The 20,054-nt window shown below is 45.5% G+C and overlaps 1 protein-coding gene across 3 annotated transcripts in view; it reads right to left on the minus strand.

Annotated features, from left to right (window-relative positions):
• col21a1 (collagen, type XXI, alpha 1) overlaps positions 1-20,054 on the minus strand; it is a 363,276-nt gene that overhangs the window by 103,770 nt on the left and 239,452 nt on the right. For all 3 annotated transcript variants that reach the window (XM_038800645.1, XM_038800643.1, XM_038800644.1), the window contains exons 18-19: positions 7,693-7,737; positions 4,099-4,152 (exon numbers count right to left, since the gene is read on the minus strand). In XM_038800645.1, coding sequence (XP_038656573.1) covers positions 4,099-4,152; positions 7,693-7,737 — 99 coding nt within the window. The remainder of the gene's footprint in view (positions 1-4,098; positions 4,153-7,692; positions 7,738-20,054) is intronic.

Consider the following 20,054-nt stretch of genomic DNA (forward strand, 5'->3'; position numbering starts at 1 on the left):
TTTATTCTTCACATAGACAAGGATTTCTTATGATAGTGAAATTGTGGAGGAAGCAACAGACCCCCAGGAACTGGGAGATATATTTTGGCAGAAAAGCAAAAAATGCTGGTAAATCTCAACAGGTGTGGCAACATCTGTGGAGAGCCGACGGATTTGAAATATTAACTCTGTTCACCTCTCCACAGATGCTGCCAGATCTTCGGAGTTTTTCCAGCATTTTGATATTTCAGATTTCCAGCATCTGAGATATTTTGCTTCTATTTTAGTGATACATTCGGCATAACTGGAGACAAGCCAAATGTTTCACCTTTTGGAAGAGTTGCTTCGACAAGCCGATGGTCTGCCACACGTTTATCGGTGGATCCAAGGCCCTCATTATATGCCTACTGTTGCATGATCGAGTGGAAGAGGGGGTACATCAACCAGATTTACAGGAGATATCCTTTGCCACCAAGCAGCTGTCCTCTTGTTATTCATGGAAGCACAAAGAGAGCAATATTGCCAGGACCCCTTAAAGGCATAATGCTGCTGCCAAGATGGCAGCTATTCACTGATATGGAGCAGAATTCTTCGTTTGGGCAATTATATTCTCCTGCCGGAAGTGAATCTCATTGAATTCATGCTCCCACTGGGAGTGCTGTTCAGATGAAAGTCATGTCATGCAAATGGGCCAGCCCTCTGCCCATGTCAAACGTATGTGATTCCTGGCCCCACTGGCTTGATTCGCTGAGGCCGGGATTCGTATTAAAGATTCTCACAAGCTGGAGCTGTTTATAAGAGTTCCATTCAGCTCAGACTGTTATTCCACCAAGAAGATGGCTGCACGGAGACCCCACCCCCCGATTCCATGAGTTTGAAATATATTGCATGTTGGATGCCGTCAAGGAGAGAAGGGACACCCTCTTCCCCAGGGTATGGCAGAGACTCAAGCCCTTACTATCCAACAGCGCTTGAGAAGAGGTGGCAGAGGCTGTCCGTAGTGGAAGCATCACCAGGAGGACTGGCATCTAATACCTAAAAGTCGAATGGTCTCCTTCAGGCAGCTCGGATGAGTCGCCACCTCTAGCCCCTGGCATCACTCCCATCCCTCCTTCCTCACAACACCCCACCTACCTGCATCTCATTTACAGCCCACCCTCCACTAAACCCTAACCACATGTTTTCCCTCATTGGCCTGGAGCCTTGCACACACATTGTAGCCATCTGGGATGGCCACTTACAACTAGGACAGGGAAGGTCGCAAAGCATAGCGGGAAAAATGGACAGAGCAAGATTCAGGCCGGCTCAGAGCCTGAAATGTGTGGTGAGTGAGGAATCCAGACGGTATCAAAACCCCAACCGATTAGCATTTGATGGCCCTTCTCCGCCAGACAAAGGACTGATACTTGAGCGACCGGTACAGTCCCAGACATTTCGGCGCCATTCCCTGTACTAGGAAAGCGTAAACAACAGGGTCAGTGACCGCTTACGACACGCCCAACCATCAAGGCACCCGCCCCTTTATTGGTTCGAATCGAACATAGTGATCAGGGATCACCTAATTAGGAAGGTCCAAACTGAAAGACCACCCAAAAGGGCGCAAAAACCCCCAAGCATAAGAAGAGAGTCCACCATGTGTTCGGCCTCTCTTGGACCTGACGCTCCGGCAACGTCCATCTCCAATCGCAGCACTACCAGAAGCAAGTTCAAGTTCAACGCCTGCTACCAGATGGATAAGCCTAGCTGAGCAGCAGTTACTTCTACAGACCAGATAGATCCAGAATCGAACAACGCCCACTGTTCCTTTGACCTAAGCCGGGTGCCTGAAGTTAAGTACAGGTTGTCATAGTCGATGGTGTAGTTTAACTATTAGTGTTTATGTTGCATGATAATTGTGTGTGTAAATGAAGTAACCCCTGACCTTGAACTAACTAACTGGTGTTTGGCTCTTTGATCGCTAGCTGGTTGAACCTTGTGGTGGTATCATTTGATACCTGGCGACAATGAGCATTAGAATATTGATATCCAAAGGAAGGAGGGCAACTTCATTGTCTGCCATATTTACAGTAGGTAAAAAAGGTAACAACATGCCACCATGAACTCGCCTCCCAGCGTTTTACTATGTTCTTTCTGTGTCCCCAAAGATAAGGCGACCCATAATAGATTCGAGCGCCAGAAGACAGGAGGGGGCGTCACAGACATCCAGGAGGAGACAGCCATCCAACCCGCGGGGGAGGTCGATGAGAGGATAGTGGTTGCGATGGAGGTTGGCATGTGCCAAACAAGTGAGAGTTCAATGCAATGTAGATGTCCCTATACCAAGTGAGTCACCCTTCACCCACAGGCCAGTCCTTCCCAGGATCTCATCTCATGTCTTTTGTTTTGCAGGCTCACCATCAGACGATCCGGGCCATCGGGGTACGGGCTCCCCGATCCAGATCCTCAGCTCACCCTCCAGGAGCACAACTCCAGGGAAGCCACTGACGTTTTGACACTTTTTTAACCAGCATCACCCAGAGACAATAACCTCAGTGGGTTATGTTAGTGATCAGGCTCCTGGGTCATCCTCTGATGAGCACCACACAAATGCTGCAGCATATTAGGTATTCCAGAGGGAGCAGACAGTCGAAGGGTTGCCCGATCCCAGGGAACAGCTGTCGTCTAGCAAGGTGCTGCTCTTCTAGAAAGTATGATCCCATCACTGCTGTAGATGCAGACGCACAGACGTAGGGCACAATTTTATTGTCAAGCTGCATCCGAGAGGGAGCTCGCATGGTACAGCCTGGCCGATAAAAGCCGGGGGATCCGGGCTTGAGCGGAGCTCCTCAGTGTACAAAACAGTTCTATGTGCGGATTCGGCTGCATGTTCCCCATTGAGGCTTGTTATCAAACGTAAGTTGTGTTTTAAGCCTGGTGTTTCTTGGTGCTGTGAGCGCTGGGAAACACGTGACTAAAAACGCTCGCTATGGGACTTCGTTCCCATTTAGTAAAATCGCGCCCCAAGTTTCAACACATGCATCAAGTCAGCTAGAATAGCTGATTAATATCACTATCCAACCCCTCCTCATGCTATTTGTGCCATGTCAGCACTAGCATCCTGCCCAGTATGGGCACTGAGAGAAATAAATTAGCAGTGGATATTAATGAAGCCCATGCCATTTTAGTCCTGTGGTGCTACAGAGTTCAATTCTGCGGCTATGATGCCGTCAGAACATAGGAATTAGGAGCAGAAGTAGGCAATTCAGCCCTTCGAGCCTGCTCCGCTATTCAATCAGATCATTGCTGATCTCTTACTGGCCTCAAATCCACCTCCCCACTTATATCCGTTTTACCTGTTTTGTTTATAGGAAATATATCTATCTCCTTGAAACCATTCAATGACTCCAATTCAACCGCACTATGGGACAGCGAGTTCAGTAAATTCACCACCCTCTGTGAGAGGTAGTTCCTCCTCATCTCAGTTCTACCTCAAAACCTATATCCGTGACCTCTTGTTCTAGAACCTGTGATCAATTGGCGGGAATTATGAACTGGATATTACAAAGTGGTCAACTGAGTGTGCTAAGTCAGTTTTCTTTATAATTGATGAATGGGAAGTCAATTCAGAACACTGGACGGGATTCCCTGTCCCCCAACCGCCTATTTCTAGGCGGTGCACCATTCGCTGCCGACGAGATTCTGTTTTCCCACCGCTTGTCAATGGGATTTCCCATTGAAGCTACTCCACGCTGCCGGGAAACCCGTGAACGGGGATGCGCTGCAAGCGGGAAAAGTGAATCGCAAAGGCCGGGTAATTCCGGCCACTGTGTTTTGATGAAAATAACTAGCACTGACTGTCCTTAGGTACACTGCATTACCTGATGCTAATTTCTTGCCGCACTTCCAAAATGTGTATCAAAGTTACATAACTTTTCTGGATCTTTGATGTATATAATATTTTGACATAAAAATATTTTTATAATTTCTTTAAAAAATTACAAAATACTGACTGAATAATTAATAAAACAGGCTGTTTGCAAGGTAAAATCTTGAAACAAAATTGTTAAATTTTCTTAAAAAGCCATTGGTTGATACTTTGACATTTATGTAATTAGAATTCACATTATACATTGTACTTACCATTTTTCCAGAAGGTCCCCTTTCTCCCTTTTCCCCCGTAATTCCATTTCTACCCTGTAATAAATAACATAAAAAAATTAGTTTACACAGAATAGTTGATTTTTATTATTATACTTATGCTAATTTAAAACTGCAGCAATTGTAATTGAAGTGTCACAGGTCATCCCCTACCATCTAGGATAAACATTAATCTATTTTTCCCAGTGCCAGAATTCTTTATAACATCTGAGGCACTAATGTTACTAAGGTGGCTCAAGGCAGTACCAGAGAAACTTCCAGTATAACGGAACAAGAGTTTATTGGTAATAAGTCAAGGTAAATTATACACATACACAGAGTCACTACACATGTCTTCACTCTCTGGCTCCAGGATCCACTCTGCCTGGGACCCTGCTCCCAGGGCCCCGTGCCTTCTCCTCATTGGTAGGGGTTAGGGCACTCCTGTGCAATAGGATCAAACCAGTCATGTGGGCCGTGAGGGCTCGCCTCTTAAAGGGGCCACATCACCACATCCCTCCCCCCTTAAATCCCTCAGAATTCCTAGATTCCCTCTGTTCTGACTCCAACATGGGAGCACTGGTGCTGCCTGCTGGCTCCAACTGCTCCGAGAATTATTTTGCTCACTTTCACTGTGTTTAATCTGAATGTTTCAGGTTCTTCATCTGAACTCCTCTCCAGTTTGCTCACTTGAGTCATAAGTTGTTATTTTTTTATTTGGCTCTGCCTGGTGTGGCAACGTGCCTGGATATGACCATTCCTATTGCACTCAAAACAAATAAACTCTCTGCAGCAGCACGCTTCTTGGGAGTAGTCTCCCCCACGTCGGTGGCAGTCGTCTTGACTTCTGGCTGACGACACATTTTCTTTCCTGACACTGACTACGATCCTGTTCCTGGGATCGTGGATGAACTTCCTCTGTGTCTGTCGAACTGGCTGCGCGCCTTGCAGCCAAATCTTCCCACAGCTCGTTCACCTTGCCTTCTTGCATGCTTTGAAGCTCTGAAGCACCCCTCTCGGCACACTCAGTTACCCGAGCAACCTTGAGTGCCCTGTTTACGGTAATATTTGTTTCAGCCAGAATCTTCTTTTTCACACATGTTGTTTATGTCATAATATCCACTCATGTATATAACGAGGTGCAGACAAGCAGTGATTGACACACAGGATGACCAGTAAGCACACAACACAGTGCAGCCAATCACCAGACAGGACACTACCTCTATAAAGCCAGAGGGCACTCGGTTTCCCGCTCTCTCTGGACCCAGCCACTGAGACAGTCAGAGTCCACGAGCTAGCCAGTGCAAACACCATGCGGTAGCTAGTAAGTCTGGTCAGGCTACTACTAGGTCTCAAGTCAGTTCAGTATAGTGTCGACCCACAGCTGAATATGTTTATCAGTTCTATCATTGAATAAAACAGTGTTGGATCTTCTCCAGTGTTAGACATCTGTTTTTAGCTTCCCTGCATCGAGTGCAGTCCACATCGAACCAACGTGCCTAACACATCAGTTTATATTATATAGTAAACATAAACCATATAATAAACAGTGTACAGCATGTCTCCGATCTCTGTGCCAAACTCATAATGCTTGCACATTTGGTGGAGTCTGGCAATGAAGGTGGAGATCATCTCTCCTGGGTCCCTGACAGAAAAATTAAACTTGTATCACTGTAGTATGATCAAGGATCTGAGGTGGAAATGCTACCTAACCAGTGTCACCAACTGGTCAAATAACTTTGTATCGGGACATAAACATTTCTTATAAGGTTGCAGGTTGGTTGCCCACAAACCTTCTGTTTATCGTCCTCCATTATTTTGTTTGCTGTAAAGGAGTAACAGAGCTCTCAATATACTGGCTCCAGTCTTCAGACCAAGTTTCCCAATCATGGACATTTTTCACTCCCTGTTTTATGATGCGGTTGATGCTTTTTGACTTATTTGTTCACTTTGCAGGTTTCCCCCTTTCCCCTGGAATTATGAACTACTGCAGACTTGCGATCAATCCGGCTTACACTTGTTGCCAATAAGGTGTCTTGAGGCAATACCATGGAGACTTCCAGTATTACGAACAAGGCTTTATTGGTAACAAGTCAAGGTACACAAGCACAGAGTCACTAAACAGGTCTTCACTCTCTGGCTCCAGGGTCCACACTTCCCAGGACCCCACTCACAGGGCCTCATAGGTCAGGCAATAGGCCCCAAGCCAGTCACGTGGACCGCAAGGGCTCGGCCCTTAAAGGGGCTGCTCTACCACAGTCACTTTTTTGAACACTTTGGTAAATCGCCTGTTACTGCCTCCAAAGGATAGTGTATGGTTCACTATCAAAGTTACTTATCCTCAATTTTTTAATTCAGTGCAGTCCCAAAGAATTACTGCATTGTCAGATGTGCTGTATTTTGAATGAGTGTCTGCTCATGTGGATATAAAAATCCATTGCATTATTCAAGAACAGGTGATGTCCTGCCCAATATTTATCCTAAATAACAAAAATAGGTTGACTGAAACTTTTTCTATGCAATCTTCTGACACTTCAGAAAGCATTTGTCAAATTATTGTTCTCCAGAAGTATGAAATAACTTGTTGATGCAACATAAAAGTGAAGTTGCAAAACTCTGTGGGACCTGAACAGCCACTCGAAGTGTGGTCGTTGTGGTGTTCTTTGTGTTGCTTATTTCAGGATGGTGAGGTAGTGTTCACAAAGACCACAAAATAGCTTTAACTTAAACAAAGCTATTAATTTATTTACACTACTAACTTGGATTCCACTCGTACTCCTTAAGAATACACAATTGATCAATAACATCAAACTACACTCATCTACACCTAATCTCACTACTTTTAAACTATGATCTAACCTTACTTGCACTATCTGCTCTTCTGGCCTTCACTAGCTAATTCCTGCATACACTTCCTCCCTACGGTCCAGCATCACTGCCTTATATAATTGTAAGAAGTCTTACAACACCAGGTTAAAGTCCAACAGGTTTGTTTCAAACACGAGCTTTCGGAGCGCAGCTCCTTCCTCAGGTGTCCTGCCATGTCTTAAACCTTCGGTTAACTTATACAACTACAATTCCCCCCAAAAAACGAAGAAAAAAATAAATATACCATAAATATATCAAAGAATATATACCACCTCCCCCCCCCCCCCCACCCCCCCCCCCCCCCCCCCCCCCCCCCACCCTCTGGCTCACTGGGAGAACGCCAGTCGATCCGCCAGTCTTTGGAGTGTACTACCTACATCCATGGCATCAAATTGGCACTGAAATTCATATACTACATTACTCATTTGTGTGACAGAACACCTTTCTTGCTTGACAGTAGCATTCTGTTAGTGGTGAATACCACTCATGTTGCTACTGCATATTAGCAGCATGAAGCAGCTGGTTTCACCTGTCACTCGGATTTTTGTGATACCTTACCCTTCCAGAGTAATCTGAGGCAGACTGGGCACTTTTCAGGACCATAGGCCTCAGGTCTGATCATGAGTCTGCGCAATATACAGTGCAAAATGATCTGATTAAGGATGCCTTATTTCAGCAGCTTGCTACAAGATGAGCTTTGTAAACTTGATATTGAAATTATATGCAAACCTTGTGTCCCATAGGTCCAATATGTCCTGGCATTCCGGGAATACCCTAGAAGAAACATACAACACAATAATTATTCTTTGATAATACCAGAGAGCATTTATTTGAATTAAATTCAACAATAACATTCAATAAAGGAAAAAGAACCCTATCAGCAATAACGTTTTTAAAATAAGGGAAAGTCCTACATAATTTAGGTAAAAATAGGTTAAAAAAGTAACCTTTTTAAAAATTCCTTCATGGGATTTGGGTGTCATTGGCAAGGACAACATTTGATGCCCACCCTTAATTACCCTTGAGAAGGTGGTGATGAACCATCTTCTTGAACTGCTGCAGTACACCTTAAAGGGGAAGGAAAAGAATTTATGGTCCTCCGCTGGTGGGTTTGCATGCAGGAATGGGCCCATAAAACTCCCCAGATGATCTTCCCACCTTCCTCTTGCCCACCTCAATCTGTCTGCAGTTTAATGGTGATGCAGGTGAGGCCCAGTCCAGCCTGCCTGTCCTTGCCTAATTGAGGCCCTTAATTGGGCAAATAATGATAACATAAGGGCTACTTCGAGCCTGGCCTCAATTTTCTGGCTGGCAGGATGAGTTCAGGAGCAAGGCAAAGCTCAATCTTTGGGTGGGAAAGGACAGGGTTGGCTCTATCAACAGCCGCCTTTCCACAGTGGGTGCCCCTCACCCTTCCTCAAGGTCTCCCCAGTGTGGGTGCTTCCCACAGCTTCTCCATCAACACCCACACCCTCCCTGAGTCTTAACTTACATCCCCACCTTGAGAAACCCCACACTTACCTGGACTCCTGGATTTACTCTCTGTGGATTTCAGTGGCCATATTGCTTTTGGCACTGCTTGGGACTGAAGTGAATGCTGCCATAGTCCCCGAAGACCATAAGCTGATCTCCCCTTCAAGAGAGAGAGAGCTGTCCGTTGGTGACTTAACCTGAGGGTCACCCCACCACAGGCGAGGGACAGGTTTGAGAAGACAAGGACTTCATGGTAACTGCAGCCTGTACAGGAATTGAACCTGCGCTGTTGGCATCGCTCCGCATCACAAACCAGCCACCTAGTGGGACTACACACATGCCAGCCTTTCAGATTGGCAAAGGCTCTCTGATGCAGGTCTTGCTCCCAAGTGAGTGGCGGACGATCCAACTACAGCAATAAATTATTGCTCCTTGGAATGTTAACTGGTGGCCTTTGGCAGGTGCCTTCCTTGCTGACTCATCTGGTGGCAGTATCATAAGATACTGGCCTTGAGGTTGGATTTTCATGTCCCCAAAAAATTGCGAATGGGTTTAGAAAATTGAGGGAGCAGGGCCAAAATTTGGAGTTTCCTTTCAAAAAGAAACCCACATAAACTTCCGGCACATTGGCACAGTGGTTAGCACTGCTGCCTCACAGTGCCTGGGACCTGGGTTCAATTCCGGTATCGGGTTACTGTGTGGAGTTTGCACTTTCTCCCCGTGTCAGGATGGGTTTCCTCCCACATTCCAAAGTTGTGCAGGTTAGGTGGATCAGTCATGATAAAATTGCCCCTTAGACTCCAAGGATGTGCAGGTTAGATGGGGTTATGGGATTAGGGCAGGGTAGTGTGGCTAGGTAAAATTCTCTTTCAGAGTGTCGGTGCAGACCCGAGGGGCTGAACGGCCTCCTTCTGCGCTATAGGGAGTCTATGATTTCCGTAGGCAGGGAAGGGTTCAGGATAGGTCTGGGTGCAACCCTGCACACACAACCAGTGATGTTGGGGCTGTCATCGATAGACTGAGGAGAAATGTGTATTTCATGTCCCACAGTATTTTTTATTGGGGTGAGTGAGTTTTGAAAGCCCTTGGAAAGCCTGCCAGGTAAGAAAGTTTGAGAATATTTGTGGAACCCTGCAGAGGATCCGGGAACATCCTAGCAGTAAGTGTTAATCTTTTGATAATTTCCAATGTTATCATTAGATGTTGCCTTATAAGTTAGATGTTTTTACTGCAGTGATTGATCGTAGTGCTCTGGCCTGCAAAGGTAAGTTGATCATTTCATTGACCAGCTGTGTGTAAGTGCTGAGATGCATTCGAGTACTTTTCCAATTGGAAAATGTGCTATTGTGCATTTAAAATTGAATAAAACAGTTCTGGAACACTACTGTCATGACCTGAACAGCATGTCCACAGTGCTTTAACTTGGGAAGAATAGCCTGCTGCCTAAACTAAAAAAAGAATAAACAGCTGCCGAGTCTCCTGTGATTGACAGGCCATCTGCTTTGAAGTAGAAAACAATCTGGGGTGGGATTCTTCGGAAATCGGCGAGGTGGGCAACTCCGGCGTGAAGGAGTGGCATGAACCACTCTGGCATCGGGCTGTCCCTGAAGGTGCGGAATCCTCCTTTGGCGTTTGGCGTCACGCCAACCGGCGCCGAAGGGCCTCTGCCAGCCGGTGCGAGTTGGCGCATGCGCAGGAGTGCCAGTGTGTGCTGGCATCATCCCAGCGCATGTACAGGGGGGTTCATCTCCGCGCCGGCCATCACGGAATGTTACACCGGCCAGCGTAGAGGAATAGAGTGACATGCCCGCCCGCGGATCGATGGGCTCCGATCGCGGGCCAGGCCATCATGGGGGCACTCCCAGGGGTCAGATTCCCCTGCGCCCCCCCGAGGCCGCCCACGGAGCCATGTCCTGCCAGTAAGTACCTGTCGTAACATACGCCGGCGGACCTGCCGAAAACAGGCGGCCACTCGTCCCATCGCGGGCCGGAGAATCACCAGGGGGGGCGCTGCCAACGGCCCCCGACCGGCATGATTCCCGCCCCCGCCAAACCCCCAGCGCCAGAGAATTCAGCATCCAGCGGGGGCGGGATTCACGCCGCCCCCCCGGCGATTCTCTGACCTGGCGGTGGGTCGGAGAATCCTGTCCATGGTCTCTCATTTCCATTGTCTGGAGTTGTAATGTTTTTTTAACAGCTATTATGAATGCTTGGCTGAGTTCCACTAGCTAACAATGCACTTAGTTCAGCAGGGTGTTTGTTTACACAGTTGTTCAAGGGATTGAGGGCATAGTTTGATTGACAGTTCTAAGAGATTCTAATAGGTTTATTTGTCTTTGATGAGGTTTCTGAGTAGATGCTGGCTTGATTTTACAACTTGTCGGGTTTAACGTTCTTTTAATGGGGCTGGAGTTTATTCAATGCAGTATGCACAGTTTGATTAATGCTTTTATTAGATTGTTAGAGTTTTAATTTAATGGTGGTTATGGGAGGAGGTGACAGGTTTTGATTGAAGTCAGGAACTGCCTCTAACCGTGTTTCCTGAACTCAGGATGAAATCCAGCTCACAGACTTAGGTTCAGTGGCTAGCACAGCTACCTCACAGCTCACGGGTTCGATTCCGATCTTGGGTGACTGTCTGTGTGGAGTTTGTATTTTCTCCCAGTGTCTGCGTGGGTTTCCTCCGTGAGCTTCAGTTTCCTCCCACAATCCAACGATGTGCAGGGTAGGTGGATTGGCCACGCTAAATTGCCCCTTAGTGTGTCCAAAGTCTACTTGGGGTTACGGGGATCAGGCAGGGGAGTGGGCCTGGGAAGGATGCTCTTTCAGAGGGTCGGTGCAGACTCGATGAGCTGAATGGCTTCCTTCAACACTGTAGGGATTCTATGATTCTAAGAAGAAATGGATGACTAAAATTTTATGTTTTATAGAAATATTGGGCGGGATTCTCCAACCCCACGCCAGGTCGAAGAATCGGCGGTGGGGGTGGGAGGGGAGCCACGAATCACGCGACACCGCTCCGACGCCGGTCTGTCGATTCTCCGGTCCTGTTCCCCTGAGGCACCATGGAGATGAGTCATTGCTTGTGAGGGTCCTGGAGGGTTACCATAGGGTAGCCAGTGCTACCTGGAATGAGATGGTGGTGGCTATGAACACCGGGAGTGTGACCAGGTGGAGTAACCTCCTGTGCAGGAAAAAGGACATCGGGTAGCACGAGTGAGCAGACAGCAATACCCACCCCTCCCCATGGTACTTTTCAGCCCGAACATGAGCATCCCCCCCCCCCCAACTGTCCATGTGACCCCAATTCTCCATCCACACCCCTCCTCTTCAACTTCCACCCTCCCCGCACCCTTCCATCCCAACCCCACCACCACTGTAAAACACGTGTGTGGCTAACGATCCCCTCTCTGCGTCTCCATCTAATGGATGAACTGCAACAACTCGTCAAGCCTTCTTCAATAGCATCTTTCAAATGTGCAATCTCTACCATCTAGAACGACAAGAGAGGCAAATGTATGGGACTATTACCACCTGTAAGCTCCCCTCCAAGTCACTCAGCATCCTGACTTGGACTATATTGACATTAATTCACTATTGTTGGGTTAAAATCTTGGAAAACCCTATCTAACAGCACTGTGGATGTACCTACACCCATGGACTGCAGCCGTACAAGTAGACAGCTCACCACTTTGTCAAGGGCAATTAGAGAAGGGCAATAAATTTTGGCCTTGCTAGCAATGCTCACATTCCGAACTTTATTTAAATACATGGAAGATCACTGTTGCAACCTTTGAGCCTCTACAAAGTAATTTCCCATGTTATAGAAACAGAATTTGGAGCTTTACGTTGCAACAGCATCTGAACGATCTTTGCTCTTTTACTATGCTATTACATCCAGGTCTATGCACTACATCCAGGTCTGTAATTCTTACATCTTCCTGATTTGGAAAAATGAAGAGGAAAAGGTTTTGCAAGTAACTCTTGGAAAGTCTACACTCACTACAACACAAAAAGAAACACGACGGTTTAAAAAACTGTCAATTCCATTAAAACAAATAAACAAACAGCAGAAGACCAGTATTTCAAGCAGCTTTTCAAAAATCAAGCTGCAAAAAATACTGCCTACTCTTTCAGATGGATTTTAACTTGAAGCAGCTTATGGCTGCAAACCACTTTGTGAGCAAATTTCGCACCTGCCAAAGGTAGCAGAAGGCCATGAAAACTTTATCAATGGGCCTCATTCAAATGTTGCTGCTTCACTTCCTGACCATTCCAGGAAGGGAGAGGTTGCTGGCTGGGAATGATCGGTGGATCAAGAGGTTTTAAAAATTTGTTTATGGGATACAGGTTCGTTGGCAAGCTATGTATTTATTGCCCATCTCTCATTTTCTTTGAGGAGTTTCTTTCCTGATTTCAATTAAGTAGAGGGACCTCGAATTTCATCAACTTTCAAAAACACTAACTTCTCTCTCCGAGGTTCATACCATCTAATATTTCACACCTCTTTAACTACAATGTCTGTATTGTCCCCTTTCTTTGTGAAAGGAGACTCAAAGTATTCATTGAGAACCAGACACAATTTGTGCCTCCACAAACCAGTTGTCATTTTGGTCTCTTATCCATCTTACTGTTTCCTTAGTTATCCCTTTGCTCTTTATGTATTCATCAAACATCCTTGGGTTTTCCTTGATTTTATTTGCCATTATTTTTGTCATGCTCTCTTTGCTTTTCTGATTTCCTTTTTAATTTCATTCCTACACTCTTTACACTCCCCTAGGGTTTCTGCAGTATTGCTCCCTCGGAAACTCAGTAGAATCCTTGACTTTGGCTCCAGTGTGGCAACACACCATCCTGGATCCATGTCCATAATTGTTTTTGAATACTTCCATCTCCCTCCCTGTACAGATGAGTCATTGATTGTGCCATGGACTTGACTCTCTACTACCCAGAAGAGCTGGCACCTCCATTAGATTTCAAAACCGAATCCATGGGATTCCTGCAGTAATTAGAATGTTACTTGGTTGGATGCAAAAAGAGAATAATATTAAAAAGGCAATTGGTTTGCAAAAATGAATGAATGAAAGTGACTGCAGTAATGAAAAATAGTTCAAATTACTGACCAAGTCATGGAGACATGTGTTTTAGTAATAGAACACAAAACACTGGCACACAGAATGGAAGAATATTCGTTAGAATTGCTGGAAAAATGCTCAGATCAGCTGGAGAGGATTTACAGTGTCCTAAATTGATGACAGATACACAGTGAAGGTAACATCATTAAACTTCCAATACTGAAAATGCATCTCAAGAGTCTGGAAGGAAAATTGTGAGTCATTATGGATATAGTGCTGCACCAATCCACAACATCTGTTCTTACACTAGAAAGTGCTACCGGCTGTTCAATGTTGTTTCAAAGTTGTTCACTTTTTGACATTGCTTTTTAAGGAACTAGTTGCAACGAATTAATATTGTTAAGGCAAATGAAGAAATTGCATTTTACAAAACTGCAAATCTTCCATTTTGTTATGTGGTAATGCCTTTAAAATAGCTTGAAATATTACTATCATTATTAGCATTCTACTATCACATGCATACAATCAGTTTTACCTCACCACCAACTCTCTTCCCTTCTATTGTCTCTGATTTGTCACACTGCTTGTTTAACAGAAATTTCCTCCAAGAAATGGGGAAACTGAAGACAGGGGATGGGAATTCCACCTCCCCTGTGGCGTGATTTCTGGCAGTGGAGGCAGCCCACTACTGGCCGGCAGCAGGATCTTCCAGTCCTGCTGATAACTATGGGGTTTTGCGTGTCCTGCAACCTCTGCTGCCAGGGAATGCACTGCAGGAGTGGGACTGGAAGATCCCAGTAGCAGAAAAGGCAGAAACATTTCAGCTATTGTCTTCAGTACCCACCATAAGCTCTGCTCCTTTTCCACCAAGTCCATCCATCCGCTGGCTCACTGGCTTGAGGCTGAACTGTATAGTTCACAATTAGGTAATTGATTTGACCCTGAGATAAATTTCTGACCACCACCAAGACCAGCTTCCACACTGTCATTGATCACATTGACTGTCTCTTTCTTGCCTCAGCTCATCTGCAACAGAAACCCTCATTAAAATCCAGCAGTCGCTTGGCTAATCCCCCATTTCCACCCTCCATAAACTCATCCAAAATCGACTGACCACATCCTAACTTGCACCAAGACCCATTCACCTATTATCTCTGACCTACATTCGTTTTTAGTCTGGCAGTGCCTTGATTTTAAAATTCTCATTTATTTTCATGGTCTCACCCCTCCTATCTGTGTAACCTCCCCTAGCCCTACAACCCTTGGAGATTTCTGCAATCCTCTAATTCTGGCCTTTTTCTCATCCCTGATTTTAATTACTCCACATTATTGATGTCCTTTCACTGTCCTGTTCCTTGCCTCTGGAATTTCTGCCCTTAAGCCTCTCACCTTTCAACACTCTACTCTCTTTCAAGACGCTCCTTAAAACCTACCACTTACTTTTGGTTACTTGCCATAATACCTACCCACGTGACTGGGGTCAGATTTTATTTGCGCTAGAAATACAAGCTGTTGTAGTCGTAGGACAACTAGGATTTAAAGCAGAATCATTGCCATTTGGGGAGTAAGGCAACCTAGGAGAACATGGCATAATTTTTCTCACTCTAGCCTGTATTTGGCTATGTTCATTAACCTTAATGAAAAGATAAACAATAATGTACCATTGACAAATTAAGTTCTTTACCCGTCAGTCTGGCCTCAATAAAACACAAGAGGGATCTGTAGGTATAGAACATAGAACATAGAACATAGAACAGTACAGCACAGAACAGTCCCTTTGGCCCTCGATGTTGTGCCGAGCAATGATCACCCTACTCAAACCCACGTATCCACCCTATACCCGTAACTCAAGAACCCCCCCCCCCTTAACCTTACTTTTTTTTTAGGACACTACGGGCAATTTAGCATGGCCAATCCACCTAACCCGTACATCTTTGGACAGTGGGAGGAAACCGGAGCACCCGGAGGAAACCCACGCACACACGGGGAGGACGTGCAGACTCCGCACAGACAGTGACCCAGCCGGGAATCGAACCTGGGACCCTGGAGCTGTGAAGCATTTATGCTAACCACCATGCTACCGTGCTGCCATATAGTATTATTTATTTTTAAACAACGTACAAGGCTGCCCCGCTCTATAGAGATTCAGAACACATGCAGTCTCCTGAAGCCCCCAGAAACGAGTGAGGTCGGAGACAAAGAGATTTATGCACATATCATTCAAATGGCATCAAGTTTCACATACAAGATTCCCATAGGTCATCCTATACACCTCCTGACCTGACCATATATCCTGATTGGCTCACTTTGCATTCCTCAACCCTGGGCCTCTTGTTACCCAGCATCCTTTTCATCACCCTCTGCACGAGGCTCCCTTCCCCCCTCCTAGCCATGCTTTGCTGAGTCCCTTTGTTCTTTGTCTGTGAACTCACTACCATCAGCTCTATCATCTACATTATTCTAAATAATAATCCTATTTTATATCACATTCGTTTGTTCAATTCCTCACCATTGTGTAGAGAACTAACAGTCATTGAGTCATTGAAATTGGAAACATCGAAGAAAAAAGAATCAAGCACTATATAAATTGGACAGCAAATTGGCTATCACCTGTTTTTCCCTCTTTGCATAAAAGCAAATTACTGCAGATGCTGGAATCTGAAACCAAAAAGAGAAAATGCTGGAAAATCTCAGCATGCTGCCAGATCTGCTGAGATTTCCCAGCATTTTCTCTTTGGTTCCCTCTTTGGGCTGGATTCTATCGGTTCCTGGTGGCAGTATTCACTACTTCCGTTGCTTGTTAATGGGATTTCCCATTGAAACTACTCCCCGCTACCGGGAAACTCGCGAGCGGGGGTGCGCTGCTGGTGGGAACAGTGAATCACAACAGCTGGAGAATTACAGCCTATGTCTAGGGTCTCAGGGTTATTCTGAGACAAAAATGAGTTTGAGGGAATTAGCTAAAGGTTAAATAAACAACCGTTTTGTTTGCTTGCCAAAGGACAATTATGGAGGACATGCAGCTTGGAAGATAATTTATAATTCAAGATAATCAAGGTATCAGCCACAGCAGCAGAAATAAACAAAACTTTAGAATGAGATGCAGAAGAAAAATATTCTTCTGATTATGAATGGCTTATTGAATTTATTCACATAATTATTAACATAATTAATAGTATGTTATAATCTGACGGATCCTGTCATGTGAGAGTACCTTTAAGAAATGGGAGTTTATGAATGGGTGTGTATATAAATATCTGTAGTGCGAGTACCTTTAAGAAATGCTTCTGATAAAGGTTTTGTTTTTCAGTCGTATTGATGTTAAAAAGGAAAGCTTAAAGGTTTACTTAGTGTTGTAGTCTTTGGGGGTTGCATTTGAATTAATGGTTGCTAAGATGTTCACTGTATAGTTTAAAAAGGTTAACTTAAGTTCAGAGAATAAACATTGTTTTGCTTTTTAAAAATACTTTTCCATTTCTGCTATCCCTAACCTGTAGAGTGGGCCATGTGCTCTCCATACCACAATCTAGTAAAAGTGTGGGTCAGGTGAACTCCATGATACACTTTGGGGTTCTCTAACCCCTGGCCCATAGCAATCCGTGGGGGCAACACGGTAGCATGGTGGTTAGCATAAATGCTTTACAGCTCCAGGGTCCCAGGTTCGATTCCCGGCTGGGTCACTGTCTGTGCGGAGTCTGCACGTCCTCCCCGTGTGTGCGTGGGTTTCCTCCGGGTGCTCCGGTTTCCTCCCACAGTCCAAAGATGTGCGGGTTAGGTGGATTGGCCATGCTAAATTGCCCCTAGTGTCCTAAATAAAAAAGTACGGTTAAGGGGGGGGGGGGGGGTTGTTGGGTTACGGGTATAGGGTGGATACGTGGGTTTGGGTAGGGTGATCATTGCTCGGCACAACATCGAGGGCCGAAGGGCCTGTTCTGTGCTGTACTGTCCTATGTTCTATGTTCTAATCCTATTGGCTGAAGACACTTGGTTACCCCATGTTTCTTGGGGAGTATGAGATCCCCCATGGGGGGGGGGGGGGGGGGGGGGGTGTAAGGCAATCGCTAGTAGTTGCAGTGAATATATAGAGCTGGCCAGTGTGGTACCGGCTGGAGAAGGAAGCAGTAGTGAACTACTGCTACTGTGTCCATATTGTTGTAAATAAAATTACTTTCTGTTTGACTCTACAAACTGTGCTGGATTCCTTGTGGCCCTCATTAAATAGGTTATCTTGGACCTCCCACCAACCAGTCTAATGCTAACCCCTTCCTAAAGCTCTCTAAATGCAGAGCCTTTTCCCAATGTAGGTTTCATGACATCAGAAGGTCAACAATGCTAAGTGCATGTGCTGTTCCATGCGGTTACTAATTTACCAGTGTCTAGACCATTATAGAACAAAAGATTTTTACAAGTTCAATAAATTGAATGGTCAGCTGACACCAGCCCATTAATGAACGAATGGAGCATCGGGTGCAAATGAATTAATAAATTAATGAAGGAGGATTTGATCTTCTGATACTCCTCCCCCAGCAGCCTATCTGTTTCCTGCCTCTTACCTAGTGCATTTCTTGGGATGTACAACCTACTAAACCTTCCACTTGATAACGAGGAGTGAGTGAAGGCATAGGATACAGCAAAAGCTATGTGCTGTAATAACGGCGTAGTACTGAAGACGCATGCTCCAGAACTAGCCAGTCCCCTATCCAAGCTGTTCCAGTATTTCTACAATATTGGTATCTACCCAATAATGGCATCTACCTGACAATGTGGAACATTGCCCAGGTATGTCCTGTCCACAAAATACAGGACACATTCAATCTGGCCAAATACTACTCCATCGTCTACTGTCTATCACCAGCAAAGTGCTGTCATCGACAGTTCTATAAAATGGCATTTAAACAGCAATAACCTGCTCATTGATGCTCAGTTTGGGTTCTGCCAGGACCACTTAGCTCTTGAACTCATTACAGTCTAGATCCAAACAGGGACAAAGCAGCTGAACTCGAGAGGTGAGATCAGAGCGATTACCCTTGACATCAAGGCAGCATGAAGGATCCCTAGCAAAACTGAAGTTGATTAGAAACCTCTTCACTGGTTAAAGTCAAACCTAGTATAATTAAGATGGTTGTAGATTTTTAAAAACTCATTTTACGGGACGTGAGCGTCGCTGGTTAGGCCAGCATTTATCGCCCATCCCTAGTTTTCCTTCAGTAGTTGGTTCCTGGACCTGACCCAGCGACAGTGAAAGAGCAGCGATATATTTTCAAGTCAGGCTGGTGAGCGATTCCAGATGGTGGGTTCCCAGGTATTTGCTGCTCTTGTCCTTCTAGATGGCAGTGGTCGTGTGTTTTGAGTTACTGCAGTGCATCTTGTAGATGGTATACACGGCTGCCACTGTTCATCGGTGGAGGAGGGTTTGAATGTTTGTGGAAGGTGGAGCAATCAAGCAGGGCTGCTTTGTCCCTGGATGTTGCCGAGCTTCTTGGGTGTTGTTAGAGCTACATTCATCTAGGCAAGTGGAGAGTATTCTATTGCACTCCAGACTTGTGCCTTGTAGATGGTGGACAGGCTTTGGTGGTGTGGGGGGGGGGGGGGGGGGGGGGGGGGGGGGGGGTGTCAGAAGGTGAGTTTCTCGACATTGGATTCCTAGCCTTTGTCCTGGTACCGCAGTATTAATATTGCTAGTTCAGTTTTTGATCAATGGTAACTCCCAGGATGTAGATTATGGGGATTCAGAGATGGTAATGCCATTGAATGTCAAGGGGCAGTGGTTAGATCCTCTCTTGTAGGAGATGGTCATTGCCTGGCACTTGTGTGGCGCGAATGTAACTTGCCACTTGTATTCCCAAGCCTGGATATTGTCCAGGTCTTGCTGCATTTGGTCATGGACTGTTTTATTATCCGAGGAGTCACGAGTGGTGTTGAACATTGTGCAGTTATCTGCAAACATCCCTACTTCTGACCTTATGATGGAAGGGAGGTCATTGATGAAGCAGCTGAAGATGGTTGGGCCTAGGACACTACCCTGAGGAACTCCTGCAGTGATGTCCTGGAGCCGAGATGACTGAACTCAACCACCACAACCATTTTCCTTTGTGCCATCAAGGCTGGATGCTCTTGTCCTTCTAGATGGATGTTCGAACCCTCCACCGCCGATGAAAAGTGGCAGCCGTGTGTACCATCTACACAATGCACTGCAATAACTCACCAAAGTTTCCTCAGACACGACCACTACCATTTAGAAGGACTATACCCATGGAGCTGACGGGGTTCACTGCCAGCTGACTGACTGGTGGATGAGACACCCATCAGGCTGACTAAATCCAGCTGCATAATTTAAACCTAGTCAATCTGTTTCTTCCAGTAGTTCAGGTGGATGCAACTGATCCAATGGGATTAAGAGAAGGAACTTCCCCAGTATCCTGGCCAACATTTGTTCTTCAACCATCAAAAACGCATTTATCTTGGCCATCATTATATTTACTCTTTATGGAACCATAAATTGGCTGCTGTATTTGTCTCCATAACAGGGGCTACTGCTTGAAA

The sequence above is a fragment of the Scyliorhinus canicula genome, chromosome 6 (assembly GCF_902713615.1).
Source record: "Scyliorhinus canicula chromosome 6, sScyCan1.1, whole genome shotgun sequence".
Classification (NCBI taxonomy): domain Eukaryota; kingdom Metazoa; phylum Chordata; class Chondrichthyes; order Carcharhiniformes; family Scyliorhinidae; genus Scyliorhinus; species Scyliorhinus canicula.